Genomic DNA, 14,742 nt, shown 5'->3' on the forward strand with positions numbered 1-14,742 from the left:
ATTCTAGCTAGATAAGGTTCTCTTGGTGTCGGATTTGTGAATTTGGAGGACGGATCATTGAAATTGAGTGACGAATAGCTTGGCCGAGAGAGGACATGTTCGGTTTTGGAGGTATTAGTGCACGATGGACTTTTAAATGGTTTGCATGTAATCGCTATTGCTTGAGTAGCCTTTGTTTGGTTCTGAATTGGTTGAGTTGATGGTTTAATTTAGTACGACAAGTGATGATTTGCGGATGGGTGGTGAAGGATTGATGGCCGAGAAGGCCTAGGGGGTTGAATTCGAGTTGTTTGATGAGGTTTAGCATCGATAGTCCTCTATGTGACCCTTTGTTTCATTTATTAGTCGATTATTTGATCTATGGCTTGTTATTTCTGGCTATGTTTGTGAATGACCTTAATATGGCTAGGTCGGATGGACAGAAAGTTTATATATGGAGATGCCGAATGTGATATCTGGCATGTATCCAGTGATTGACGATTCCGATAGTTGGCATTTTAGACATTGTACTTGCTGAGCTTATAACTGACCCTCATTGGTTGTAATCTTTTTAGATTTAGCTAGCCAGTAAGGATGGCGGAGAAGGGCAGAGGACATGCTATGTTGGTGGTATCGATGGATGATGAGATTATGGATCGGGAGTAGTAACCTTTTGTAGACTCCCAGCTGTTGTCCTTTGCTAAAGAAGATGTAATTGACTGGTTATCTATATAAATGAAATCAGTTATTATGGTAATATGTGTATTTGTTTTATGTGTTATATGTGAATGTTTGCATCACGGGGTTAGTGAACCTTATAAGGCTATACCTTCTAGGCGGCATGTCTATCCGTTGAATGCACTAGTTGATGGCCTGACTTGTTTGTTTACATAGTATTCCACATACGCCAAATATTATATGTAATATTAGATTAAAGACGAGGACGAGTACGTACTAAGTAAGTGGTACCCTGGGACGTCACAGCTCTCCTCATCATCTCTATGCATGACTCTAGGGAAAGGATTCCAATTGGGATACCAAGCCCTGTGGCGAGTAGTAACCTCATGGATGAATTTCTTCTTGCAGAGAAGTTTTATAATCCAGCTAGCCAGAGAAAGTGTTTTGTCTTAGGATGCTGCATTGATCAGTATTGTTTTGTTAAAGACTAGATTATGGTTCTGCTTTTTCCTAGAAAAATCCTGGAGTACAGTCAAAAAACACTTGGCGCTCAAAAGTCAATTGTAGATTACGAAAAGGCTCCAAGGCCTAGAGATGATAATGTTTTCTTAAAACCTTGCAATCCTGCCAACTTTAGAATTCATTTTTTAACCTATGTCAAGCTTAGAATCTGAAATAGCTGAACGTCTTTCGAAAGGTTAGTCAGTCGCATGTAACCTTCCAGATGTTTCTTAGTCTTTTATCAAGTCCCTGTCAAGGGGGAAAAAACTTATGACAGGTACAGAAAATGCCACACCAAATAACCTGGGCACGCTTATTCGAAATATACAGGTCAACTGTTTCTCAGAGGTTCACTTGAATACTGTTATCTTATGAGCTTATGAACACTGAACACGACTCCTCGCTAACTCAATTTGAAAGAGGCCAAAATTTTGTGGACGTATTTAAACTTCTGAGCTAGTAACTATGTCTTTGTTTTGGCCAGAGTTAATAATTACCTTTGTTCAATGAATCCCATTTCCTGTCAGAGATCTGTAAGTTGCCTGTCATGAAGTACACGTTCATATTGCAAAATCTATGTGACAATAACAATGCAGAATTCCGATCTGTGTTAAAGTTTTAGGACTCTCAAATTGAGTGAGTACCGAACTTTTGGCACAGAATATTACAAGTGCAAGAAAACAATAAAGAAAAAATGTTGATCATCATCTTCCTTTGACCACAGAATTCGTGATGGTGTTCGTGGACAAGATGCATTCCCACTGCGACTTGATATCGTGACTCGGCATTTCACTTTTGAAGGTGAATGTAGGCGTTCTTGGCTGAGGAAGTTCTGACTCACCGCTCAGCATCAGGACTACAGATGACATGTTGGGTCGGTCGGTTGTGTGGTCCTGCACACACAGAAGCCCGACCTGAATGCATCTCATCACTTCTGATGGCGAACAAGTATGAACAATTGCTTCATCTGTTAGGTCTAGTCTAGTATCTTTGCTCCTCAACTGCCATGCCTGTAAGAATTAGAGATCATATGGCGCATACATAGCCGAAAAGATTTACAGAAGATCACTCGAAAATGTATTCCTTGCACTTGCATAAGAAAGAAGATTGAAATGCTGGCCTTGGTAGCGTAACCTCGTGTTCTTTTTGCCAGAGACGATCTCAAGTAGCAACACACCGAAGCTCTAGACGACAGACTTCTCAGAAAATATCCCTCCAATGGCATAATCAGGAGACATCTGTCCTCTGCAATTGATTTGGTCATGTTAATCACTCAAGTTATAGAGTTTCCTTATTGAACTGATTTTCCAGTGGCAAGGCTTGAAAACTTACAGCGTTCCAACAACTTTGTGAGTATTTAGCAGAACTTGAGTGCCTTTGAAGATCTGCGCCAGCCCAAAGTCTGAAATTTTTGGGTTCATTTTCTCATCCAAGAGAATATTGCTTGCCTTCAAATCTCGATGGATAACTCGAAGGTAAGAATCTCGACTGAGGTACAGAAGCCCAGTTGCGATCCCTCGAATGATCCCGAAACATATATCCCAGTTGAGTTCTGCTTTCCTTCTTGAATCTAAGCAAGGAAGAAAACGAAAAGAATTCGTAACTTGAAGTACTACTAAAATCTATATCATTCTCATCAGCACAAGCATGACTTGAAGAAAGTGAGACCAACCAAAAAGTAAGGTGTCTAAGCTTTTGTTTGGCAAGTATCCATATACTAAAATTTTTTCTTCTCCTTCGATGCAGCAACCCATGAGTCTGACGAGATTTTGATGCTGAAGCTTTGATATTAGAATGATCTCATTCTTAAACTCTTCCATGCCTTGGCCTGAGCTACTGGAAAGTCTTTTGACGGCTATCTCCTTTCCATCGTTCAGCTTTCCCGGTTTCCGAACTCATAGAAGTATCAGACCTGTTATAATGTCATAAAATTTTCAAAAACAAACATTTTAGAGAAGGCTTTTACCCTATAAACGGGGCCAAACCCTCCTTGGCCAAGTTGTTTGTTGCAACAAAGTTGCTTGTCGCAAGAAGTAAGTTACTAAAATTGAACATCGTCAATTCAGATGCATCATCTTGCTTCAGCTGATCTTTCCATGCGACATTTCTCCTGCTTTATCTTTTATACACCGTGAATCAAGAGCCTTACGTATTTTGGTAATGTTTCTAGAATACATTTAATGTGACGTTAAGCATTAGATAAGAATTATTCGTACCTCTTTCGCTAGCTCTCCACTTGCAAAGACCAAAAATTGCAGCTCCTACGAACATGATGCCGACCACTGTACTCACACTGATGATAAGTTTTGTTTGTACCGACATGCCTGACATGAGAAAAGAATTGGAAGATATGTAATACTGTTCAAGTGATACTCATTGTAGGGAAACCTCTGATACCTGTATTGTCATGTGCGACCCGAACGTGTACATCTTGCCCAGCTGTTGAAAACTCCTGCATATCGATCAGATCTTTAGCCCAGACCAAGCACCCTATTGTGCCGTCATAAGAATAAGCCAAGCAAGAACAATTATTCAGGCACCAGCTTTGGCATCCTCCTCCATCTCCAATGTCTGATAAGTATTCCGCAGAATCAGGCACTTTCATCCGGTTCATTTGCACAGAGACATCTTTCTTCACCTGCATCGAAGCAGACCTGCTTGTGTTCTTCTGACAATTCAATTCTGTTTCTCTGATGCACCCTCTGGTCCAATTCCTGCTGTTCCATTCTTCTTTGGATCTCGGCATAAACCCCTTTACACAACGGCAGATAGGAGAGTTTAGTGAGTTGCAGAGGCCAAAAGTACTGCAAGTTCCATAAACTTCGCAACTGTTGCTTCGTGCCACCCAATTTGTCGACCAACTCTTGGATCCATAATCCCATTTTATTAATGCTAGAATTCCTCCAGGTGAAATGAAGCCATAAGCAAGCAAAGAGTTGTTATTAGTATCAGCAGAGAAATAAGTGGTTCCCTGCTGAGGATCTTGCTGGAGATCATACCCACTAAAACATGAGGAGTCCATTTCTGGTATGCCGATGAAAGTCGATTTATCCCATGGGCCACTTCTCTAATAAGGGCTTGAGCCACTCCAAGTGAAAAGTTGCGGCGGTGTCTCCAACTGAATCCCAGTGACAAGATATCCAGAAGATGGATCATTGTCGTTTTTCCAGCAAACTAAGTACTGTCTCTCTCCGGTTCTGTTGTTTAGTCCTATCTTCACGTTTGGTAGAAGAGTATCGGTTGGATCATCAAGGCTTGCCCATATTTCAACAGAATTCCTGTCCTGTAGAACAAAGTTTCCACCATCTTCAAGCATTGCTGTGCTATTATTTGAGTGGACAGAAACATTGGTGGACCATGCTATGTTCTGTTGCTCATCCACAAGCTTCAGATTCCCGTCACTGCCCATAGTTAATTTTGCAGATTGATCTGAATGGGCAAGCGGTGTATCCCTGTTGACGACCCGGAAAATCTTGGTTGGGGTCATGCTCTTGTACCATATGCCCACATATTGATTTGCTGATCCATTAGGGGTGAAGAAGCCGAGCTCGAAGATTTAACCGGAGGAGACAAGAGTTTGCTTGTGAAAGAGTGGTTCGGCTGCAGCGATGTTAAAAACTGCAGTGCTCTGATGTGCCTGAAGAAGGAAGAAGATGACCAAGGAAGAGTAGAGACCAATCATAACTAGCATAGCAATCGTAGTGCGTGAATGACCACCAAAAGGAAACCTAGTGCGTTCAGGCGTCGGTTCCTTGAGAATGTTAAAAGGCTCCCAGTTCTTCGCTTTTCCTTTTTGCCTGCAGGTTTGAAAGGAAGACAAGATTTCTGCAAACCAAAGCGCGTTGCCACAGGTGTGAGGTCATAAGTCCTTTTGGAGATGGCTTCAAAGGCTTTGTTATTGAACAAATACGTTTTATATTGGAAGCTGATGATGCCTGTCCCAGTTCAAATGCATTCCCAATATTGCAAGAGATCATGATGACATTGGCGTTTGACCACTCAGTATCGATTATGCCATAGCAGGTTCATTGTGGGTCAAATGGGGGCTTATAAAAAGAGAACTGTTTTTGGACATTGGCATTCCTCTCTTGGCCGTTGTTCAAAGTTGACTAAACCCAGGACAAATAACACATGAGAGGTCGAAGTCACTTCTGATGAAACTTGGCCATATGTTTCTGTTAATGCACTAGCCCAAGCTTCTTGTTCAATGAAGCTAAATGAGTTCATACCAATTCTGTTTAAGGATTACATGGCTCCGATTTTGATCACTAGCTGATATTAGCATTCCATTCACGCAATGCTCATCCGAATTGAATTGTTCAGTTATTCAAGCTTCTCGACACTATCTCTTTTGTTTCCTTGTCTTAGATAACTAAGAATAATTTTATGTCTGTAACAAAGCAATCTAATTTCCACAAGGCATAGATGACTTCAATAACAATTGTGGAGAAGATAGATCGTATCTATGAATTATCTGGAAGTACTTTTTGCTGCACCAATGCTCATGCTTCTTATGTGGGAACTTAGTCTATCTTTGGTAATGAATCTTTCGTCCAAAAGACCAGAAAATCATGTCTTCATAACACTACAGGTTCTGTGGTGATTACTTGGTAGTTCTTCTCAATGATACCAACAGTTCTGGCTATTCCAAATCAGAAAAATTCCTGCGTCGATTATGTTCTGTCAAAAAAGAATATATTTCAAACCCCTACTTTGCAGCCTAAAATTCATGCAAAAAAAGTGGAGCAGTTCATTCACCCTTTTGTTCAGGGCGGACTAAAGCCATACTTGAATTGAATAAACACTAATATATTAGAAAGCAGCATCAAAATCTTCTCCAAAGCAAGCAAAATAAAAATGAAGAAAAAAAATAGCCGTCATCTTCCTTCGACCAATGTATCAGTGACAGTGTTAACAGACCAGATGCTTTCTTCCTGTGATGGAATAGAACGATCTGGCATTTCGGCTTGGAAAGTGAATATAGGCTGTCTCGGCTGAGGCAGATCTGACTCGCCACTTAACATCAGAACCACATTCGACATGTCTGGTCTGTTTGTGGGATGGTCCTGAACACAGAGAAGCCCAACATGGATGCATCTTATTACCTCCCATGGAGAGCTAACAGCAATTGCTTCATCTGTTAGGTCGAATGCTTTTCCATCACTCCATAATTGCCACGCCTATAAGAGAGAACACTGTCATGATATCGCAGGGAACTTAAAATACTGATTAAGGTTGGAATTTGAGACTTACGAGGGAAAGGAGATTCAGATGTTGGCCCTGGTCATAAAGGGCTGTGTTCTTTTTGCCGCTAACGATCTCCAGAAGGAACACTCCAAAGCTATAGACATCGGACCTTTCGGAAAAAATCCCGCCCATGGCATGCTCAGGAGACATAGAGCCACTGCATAAACAGAGGGCATCGTTGTGTTAAACCAATCATTTCAGTCTGCTTGAAAGAATTGACTCAATAAACTGATAATTCAAATAGGCCTAGAGAGCTTACAGTGTTCCAACAATTTTCTGGGTGTTCACCCAAAACCTGAGTGCCCTCAAACATTCGAGCCAGCCCAAAGTCCGAAATTTTTGGGTTCATCTTTTCATCCAAGAGGATTAAAAATCCTAAGTCGCAGAGACTGAGATTTCGAGACTCAATCGAAACCGAACGACATTTCGAAAATCGTCCAAAATTCGTCACTTACGTCCTTACGATCCAAAATTTGCACAAATTGAAATTCAATTTTCTTTCTTTTATTGAATTCGGGCAATTTACAAATTCCAAATTTTCAGGGCGTCACAAGTCGTGTTCAGAGTTCATAAGCTCATAAGATATTAGTATTCAAGCGAACCTCTGCGAATCAGTTGACCTGTATTTCGAATAATCGTGCCCACGTTAGCTGGTGTGGCATTTCTGTACCAGTCACAAGATATTTTCCCCTTTGACAGGGACTTGATAAAAAACTAGGCAACTTCTGGGAGGTTGCATGCCACTGACTAACCTTTCGAAAGACTTTGACCCATTTCATATTCTAAGCTTGCCTTAGGTTAGATAATGACTCCTAAAGTTGGCAGGATTGCATAAATCTTTTCTTCCTTCCAAATCTGCAGGCAAAAAGGAAAAGCGAAGAACTGGGAGCCTTTTAACATTCTCAAGGGACCGACGCCAGAACGCACTAGGTTTCCTTTTGGTGGTCATTCACGCATTACGATTACTATGCTAGTTATGATTGGTCTCTACTCTTCCTTGGTCGTCTTCTTCCTACTTCAGGCACATCAGAGCACTGCAGTTTTTAACATCACTGCAGCCGAACCACTCTTCCCGAGCCAGACTCTTGTCTCCTCTGGTCAAATCTTCGAGCTCGGCTTCTTCACCCCTAATGGATCAGCAAATCGATATGTGGGAATATGGTACAAGAGCATGACTCCATCCAAGATTGTCTGGGTCGCCAATAGGGATACACCGCTTGCCCATTCAGATCAATCTGCAAAATTAAAAATAGGCAGTGACGGGAATCTGAAGCTCGTGGATAAGCAACAGAACATAGTATGGTCCACCAATGTTTCTGTCCACTCAAATAATACCACAGCAATGCTTACAGATGGTGGAAACTTTGTTCTACAAGACAGGAATTCTGTTGAAATATGGGCAAGCTTTGATGATCCAACTGATACTCTTCTACCAAACATGGAGATAGGACTAAACAACAGAACCGGAGAGAGACGGTACTTAGTTTCCTGGAAAAATGACAACTATCCATCTTCTGGATATTTTGTCACTGGGATTACATGGGAGACACCGCCGCAACTTTTCACCTGGAATGGCTCGAGCCCTTATTGGAGAAGTGGACCATGGGATAGATCGACTTTCATCGGCATGCCAGAAATGGACTCCTCATATTTTAGCGGCTACGTTCTCCAGCAAGATCTTCAGCAGGGAACCGCTTATTTCTCTGCTAATACTAAAAACAACTCTTTGTTTGCTTATGGCTTCGTTTCACCTGGTGGAGTTCTAACCTTAATAATATGGGATTATGGATCCAAGAGTTGGTCGACAAATTGGGAGGCACCAAGCAACAGTTGCGAAGTTTATGGAACTTGCGGTCCTTTTGGCCTCTGCAACTCACTAAACTCTCCTATCTGCCGTTGTGTAAAGGGGTTTACGCCGAGATCCAAAGAAGAATGGAACAGTAGGAATTGGACCAGAGGGTGCATCAGAGAAACCGAATTGAATTGTCAGAAGAACACAAGCAGGTCGGCTTCGATGCAGGTGAAGAAAGATGTCTTTGTGCAAATGAACCGGATGAAAGTGCCTGATTCTGCGGAATACTTAAAGGACATTGGAGATGAAGGAGGATGCCAAAGCTGGTGCCTGAATAATTGTACTTGCTTGGCTTATTCTTATGTTGGCACGATAGGGTGCTTGGTCTGGGCTAAAGATCTGATCGATATGCAGGAGTTTTCAACAGCTGGGCAGGATGTATGTGTTCGGGTCGCACATGACAATACAGGTATAAGAGGTTTCACTGCACCAAGTATCATTTGAACAGTATGACGTATCTTTCAATTCTTTTCTCATGTCAGGCATGTCGATACAAACAAGACTTATCATCAGCGTAAGTACCATGGTTGGCATCGTGTTCGTAGGAGCTGCTATTTTCAGTCTCTGCAAGTGGAGAACTAGCAAAAGAGGTACCAATAATTCTAATCTTTTGCTTAACTTCACATTAAACGTACTCTAGAAACGTTACCAGAATCCCTAAGGCTCTTGACTCACCGCATGTAAAAGATAAAACAGGTGAAATGTCACTTGGAAATTCATGGAAAGATCAGTTGAAGCAAGTTGATGCATCCGAATTGACGATGTTCAGTTTTAGTAACTTACTTCATGTGACAAACAACTTTGATGCAACAAACAAACTTGGCCAAGGAGGGTTTGGCCCCGTTTATAAGGTAAAAGCCTTCTCTAAATGTTTGTTTAGTAAAATTTTATGACATTATCCCAGGGCTGATACTTCTATGAGTTGGGGAAACAGGGAAAGCTGAACGATGGAAAGGAGATAGCTGTCAAAAGACTTTCCAGTAGCTCAGGCCAAGGCATGGAGGAGTTTAAGAATGAGATCATTCTAATATCAAAGCTTCAGCATAGAAATCTCGTCAGACTCATGGGTTGCTGCATCGAAGGAGAAGAAAAAATTTTAGTATATGAGTACTTGTCAAACAAAAGCTTAGATACCTTTCTTTTTGGTTGGTCTCTCTCCCTCTCTTCAAGTCATGCTTGTGCTGATAAGAATAACATATATCATAGTAACTCAAGTTACCAATTCTTTTCGCTTTCTTCCTTGCTTAGATTCAGGAAGGAAAGCAGAACTCAACTGGGACATACGCTTCCAGATAATTCGAGGGATCGCAAGTGGGCTTCAGTACCTCCATCGAGAGTCTAACCTTCGAGTTATCCATCGAGATTTAAAGGCAAGCAATATTCTCTTGGATGAGAAAATGAACCCAAAAATTTCGGACTTTGGGCTGGCGCGGATCTTCGAAGGCACCCAAGTTTTGCTAAATACTCACAAAGTTGTTGGAACACTGTAAGTTTTCAATCCTTGCCGCTGAAAAATCAGTTCAATAAGGAAACTATATCACTTGAGTGATTAACATGATCAAAGCAATTGCAGAGGATACATGTCACCCGAGTATGCCATGGGAGGGATATTTTCTGAGAAATCTGACGTCTATAGCTTCGGTGTGCTGCTACTTGAGATCGTCTCTGGCAAAAAGAACACGAGCTTGTACTACCAAGGACATCATTTCAATCTTCTTTCCTATGTAAGTACGAGGAATACAGTTTCCAGTGATCTTCAATTAATCTTTTCGGCTATTTATGCGCCCTATGGTCTCGAATTCTTACAGGCATGGCAATTGTGGAGCGAAGGCACTGGACTAGACCTAACAGATGAAGCAATTGTTCACACTTGTTCGACATCAGAAGTGATGAGATGCATTCTGGTCGGGCTTCTCTCTGTGCAGGACCACGCCACCGACCGACCCAACATGTCATCACTAGTTCTGATGCTGAGCGGTGAATCAGAACTTCCTCAGCCGAGACCGCCGACATTCACCTTCAAAAGTGAAATTCCAAGTCATGATGTCAAGTCAGAATGGGAATGCATCTTCTCCACAAACTCCATTACGAATTCTGTGGTCGATGGAAGATGATGATCGCCATTTTTTGTCTTTTTTTTTTGTCGAAGAACAGGAGAAGATCTCGGGAATCAGGAGGGATATGATACTTTTTGTCTTCATTTATTTTATTTCCTTTATTTTTGAATTCTCAAGATTAGAAAGTAGGAAATCTTTTTCTTTTTTGCTTCTATTTCCTTTCTATAGCCTAGCTGCCCTAGATTCTATTTATGTGTAATATTCTCTATAACAATAATTAGACAGTAAAAAATAGAAGAAACTACTTTATTTTTTGAAATCAACATGGTATCAGAGTGGAGGTTTTGAATCCATCTCCTACTACGGTGAAAACGGCAATGATTGGAGCTCGTAGGGATGCCGATTCAGGTGTCGTGCCGGAGAGAAATTCAATAGGTCTCTCTAGACGATCGAGCATTAGTAGAGAGCAATTCTCCTAGAACTCCAATCTACTATTAAGAACGGACCGATCTCTGTGGTTTGAGTGCATTGCAATCTCGTGTTTGGATTTCTCGAATTGGTTTTGATTCGCATTTGATCTGATTCACGAGGTCGGTCGAGCAATTTATAAAACTTGTTCATCCGTTTGACTCATCCATAATGAACCCATTCTTCTCGTTCATTATGTTTGGATAATTCATTCATCCATTCTAATAAGACGCATTTAAAGTTAGGTCTATGTTGTCAATTCAACAAGTTGAAAAACTTGTTGGATAAGTCCTAGAGACATAGCACATAGACCGATTAGGCTCGTTATTGGCTAAGTTGATAAACAGCGACTGACTTGTGTGGTTTAGATGTATCACAATCTCGTGTTAGGATCACTCAGATTGATTTCGATTCACATCTGATGTGATTCACGAAGTTAATCGAGTCGCTTATAAAACATGATCGTCGTAAAGATTTGAAAAACAGAACAATATAAGATAAGGGACTCCTTTGAATAGAATATTTGACCTTTCTGCATCCTTCTTTCTTCTCTGTCTTTGACTCTGACAAATCCACCTCACCTCTTTAATGTCACCCATCAGCTTCCACAATTCCAAGATGCCAGTCCCAATGGTGGTTGAATGAGTGGCCCTTTCCAATTAAAAATCCATTTATCACCATAGGAAATTCTTAGGTCCCAAATAGCAAATTGACCTTATTGCTTACGAACATTTGAAGAAAAATTATTGACAGTACGATTGTCAAAAATTTACCACACATTGAGAATAATTACCAATTATTAGGGGCCTTAAGCTTGCAAACCGAAAAAGATGTTACAATCATTAATATAAGTTACTGAGATTGGGAAAGCGAATATATAGTTCATGCTTTTTAGTAGGAAGCCACTAATTATAGGATATTCAACCATATGACAATTTGAGGTATTTAGCTTGTCGATTATGGTGCCTTATTGGGAAAATTGCAGTTATCCAGGAAAAATCCGTATCATCACTCACGAAAATTTGAGATATATTATCATGTTAGAGCCTTACACGTCGATTACTAAATGGTTAGCCTTGTCACGTTATTGACTCTATTGTCAAAAATTACCGTTTCCAAAACGATAAATTGCCGGTTACATGCGCAAACGAGTGACAACTGCTTACAAATTACGATCTATAAAGTCCAATCAAAATATGTCGTTTCGACTAACCTCCACATGATTTCGGCTAAATTATGATAAATTGAAAAAAAAAAGAAATAGGGATAAAATTTAGACCGGTTCCCTTGTTCCCACGGGACTCTAGAAGCACCCACAATTGAAATCAATTTCAGTCTACAACCATGTGATCGTAGACTTTGTGCTAGAGCACAAGAAGCGCTATGGTAAAGTCAACAAGGGTTTTGACCCATCATTCTTGTGAAGAAAATTCTCCAATTTTTAATGTTTCTGCTTTTAATAAAAAATTCATTTTTATTGTGGGAATTAGTGGAATCCCAAACGTTTAGTGCATGCTAACTACAGTGCGACACCTTTCTCGCATTTTAACATTCTTTTATCATACATGTTCATAATTGCTGCAACCAAAAAAAAAAAAAAAAAACGGCCCTATAAAATATTGACACGTGGCGGACGGCTCATATTCAAGTGGGAGCTCGACGTGGCAAAAATGGTTGCATGAAGTGGACGTAAGTATTTAACCTAAAATTAAATAGACGCGTGTTTTCTTCTCTAGACAGCAGCAGATCAAAGTTGAATAAAACCGAACTTGACCCCCAGAGAAACGTGGGGTGTAAGAGACGCAAGCCGTGACCAAACATTTGTGGAAGAGAGTACTAAAAGTTAGATGCCAGCCGTGACCAAACATTTGGAAAGTAATTTGCACAATGAATAGTGGTTGTTGAAAAAGAGGATGACAAAGCTCAAGGCAAAGTATGCGAATGATTTCGTCAACAAAGGCGGACTTCATCGTAATTTTCCTGAAAATGATCAATGGACCTGATTGCATAATCAAGCGAGTCGATTGATCTATCGAACCTTGTGCATAAAGTTATAGGACTTCTAACGAAATTAATTAGTTGGAGCATTGTGTCCTTACAATTCAAGATGGAAGTGTAATCAAGGGGAGTTTGGGAGAAAGTCTCACAAAATATCGTCTAAATGTGGTAATGTGGAATGCTAATCTAAATAAGGCGAACTGAGTCGATCGCCATTGACTAATAACACAATCGATCCATGCGAATACCATATTAGGGGTGATTGGTTCTTATTTTGGTCCAGTCCCACCCAGCAACCGAGAACTGGACTTGATGGTCCGATCCGATTTCCGAGCGGTTCAATGGAACCGAGTGAATTAGTAAAGGTGAGCAACATAGATTTCGATTTTAATGTGTTAACTAAAATTAGGTTACATTTAATAAATAAAAAATAATCAGCATATTATTGGGTTTACATTTAAGAAATAAAAAAAGATAAAAAGTAGTCGGCCTGGTCCGGGCAGTCCGGCTCCTAGGTTGCCCTTTGAACCAGGAACCGGATGGTTCCCTGTTCGGTCTATCCATCTTGCTCGCTCCTGTATCCTGTGATTTGGAGGTTGGTGATGTCCGGACTATTGACTCAATCCTAAGGAGTGTCTGGTTTGGGACTCTGGCGTGGCCATTCTGAATTGTTCAATTTCCATTTGAGGGTTCCCACGCGAGAAAGGGAAGTTTGAGAGAAGATCAAGGTGTAGGCATGGACTTGTTCATACGTAGGGAAAGAGTTAGGAGTTGGACTTCGACAATTGAGGTCGGGCCAACAACTCTGAAATCCATGAAGACTCTGGCATTCTTGATGTTTCTGTATCACTGAACGTCTGGTTTTCGGCAAATTTTTTTTTTTTTTTTTATGAGCGAGAGAGTGAGAGAGAGAGAGAGGAGGTGATATGGCGGGTTCCGTCGCAGCAATGGCAGCCGAAATGGCAGGTGGCTAGGAGACCTCGACGGCAGGATTTGGCAATTGTGACGATGGGGTTCGCTGGTGCCTCAGCGAGAGGTACCGTAGCGGCTTTGAAGGGATAGGGGTACTATTATTAGAATGAGGGGGTAGTGTCGAAAATAGTCGATGCATGTCTGGCCAATGTTAAATGTGATCCTTACGCTCTTTGAATGGAACTAAATTGACCAAATTGTGTGTGTGTGAGAGAGGGAGAGCAAATTGATTAGTCCGGCCAAATTGGCTCCATCCAAAGAGTATTACGGGTTAAATCAAACAAAATTAAAAATCAAGAACCAAATCGGACACCGACCAAGAATACGAGAGTTTAATTGTTATACCCACCCTTGAAATTGGTGGCGTAAATTTGTAGTTACGAAAATAGAGGGTGCTTAGTTGATAAAAGATGTGACTAAGGCAAGCCTGTCCTGACCTGATTCACGTGGATTGACCCGTTGCTGCTTAGTTTTAGACCTCACGGGAGAGAACCGACCAGAGACTTGGCCTTCCTGGAAGTGTCCTCTGAGTCAACTTCTTGAAGATTCAATATTAACGGTCTTTGAACATTGGCTTAATGTGAAATATGGTTCTTGAACTTTTAACTTGTTCACCGCAATCCTGAACTTTAGCTCAATATGCAATGTTTCATCTCTCAAATTTTAATTTGTTCAAACTGTGGTCTTTCAATTTCTAGTATATGTTCAAACTAATCCTCCGATAAGAGAACCCGCCGCTCTGTAATTGGTGATCAGAATATCAGTATTTCTCGCGTCTCCTAGCTAGTTCTCGGTGGTCTGTGACTTTGTCCTTTATAGCTAGGAGAAGAGCACATGCATATTCATGCCTAATAACAGGAAGGGCATGATGAGCGTGTCCACAGCGAACCGAACGTGATACAGGCATGGTCCGGTGTCCACTGAGGATGACATTGCTCTCGACATATCGTTCATGGTTTGATAGTGCTCGGGTGTATGGAATACCGATCA

At 41.0% G+C, this 14,742-nt stretch overlaps 3 protein-coding genes and 1 pseudogene across 3 annotated transcripts; 1 reads left to right on the plus strand and 3 right to left on the minus strand.

The window, feature by feature from the left end:
* Positions 1-1,790: 1,790 nt before the first annotated feature.
* Positions 1,791-3,480, minus strand: LOC125314305 (annotated as a pseudogene).
* Positions 3,481-3,520: 40 nt separating this feature from the next.
* Positions 3,521-4,231, minus strand: LOC125314306 (G-type lectin S-receptor-like serine/threonine-protein kinase At1g61370). The gene has a single exon (XM_048276267.1). The coding sequence runs from the start codon at positions 4,178-4,180 to the stop codon at positions 3,521-3,523; it is 660 nt and encodes a 219-aa protein (XP_048132224.1). The 5' UTR covers positions 4,181-4,231.
* Positions 4,232-5,937: 1,706 nt separating this feature from the next.
* On the minus strand, positions 5,938-6,555 carry LOC125314307 (G-type lectin S-receptor-like serine/threonine-protein kinase SD1-13). The gene is made up of 2 exons (XM_048276268.1): positions 6,412-6,555; positions 5,938-6,338 (listed from the first exon to the last, which is right to left on the minus strand). Exons 1-2 carry the CDS (start codon positions 6,553-6,555, stop codon positions 6,036-6,038), a joined length of 447 nt encoding a protein of 148 aa, XP_048132225.1. The 3' UTR covers positions 5,938-6,035.
* An 826-nt stretch (positions 6,556-7,381) lies between these two features.
* LOC125314308 (G-type lectin S-receptor-like serine/threonine-protein kinase At1g61370) lies at positions 7,382-10,371 on the plus strand. The gene is made up of 7 exons (XM_048276269.1): positions 7,382-8,666; positions 8,740-8,894; positions 8,941-9,108; positions 9,192-9,402; positions 9,506-9,743; positions 9,831-9,981; positions 10,066-10,371. Exons 1-7 carry the CDS (start codon positions 7,382-7,384, stop codon positions 10,369-10,371), a joined length of 2,514 nt encoding a protein of 837 aa, XP_048132226.1.
* Positions 10,372-14,742: the final 4,371 nt, after the last annotated feature.

The sequence above is a fragment of the Rhodamnia argentea genome, chromosome 3 (genome assembly GCF_020921035.1).
Source record: "Rhodamnia argentea isolate NSW1041297 chromosome 3, ASM2092103v1, whole genome shotgun sequence".
Classification (NCBI taxonomy): Eukaryota; Viridiplantae; Streptophyta; class Magnoliopsida; order Myrtales; family Myrtaceae; genus Rhodamnia; species Rhodamnia argentea.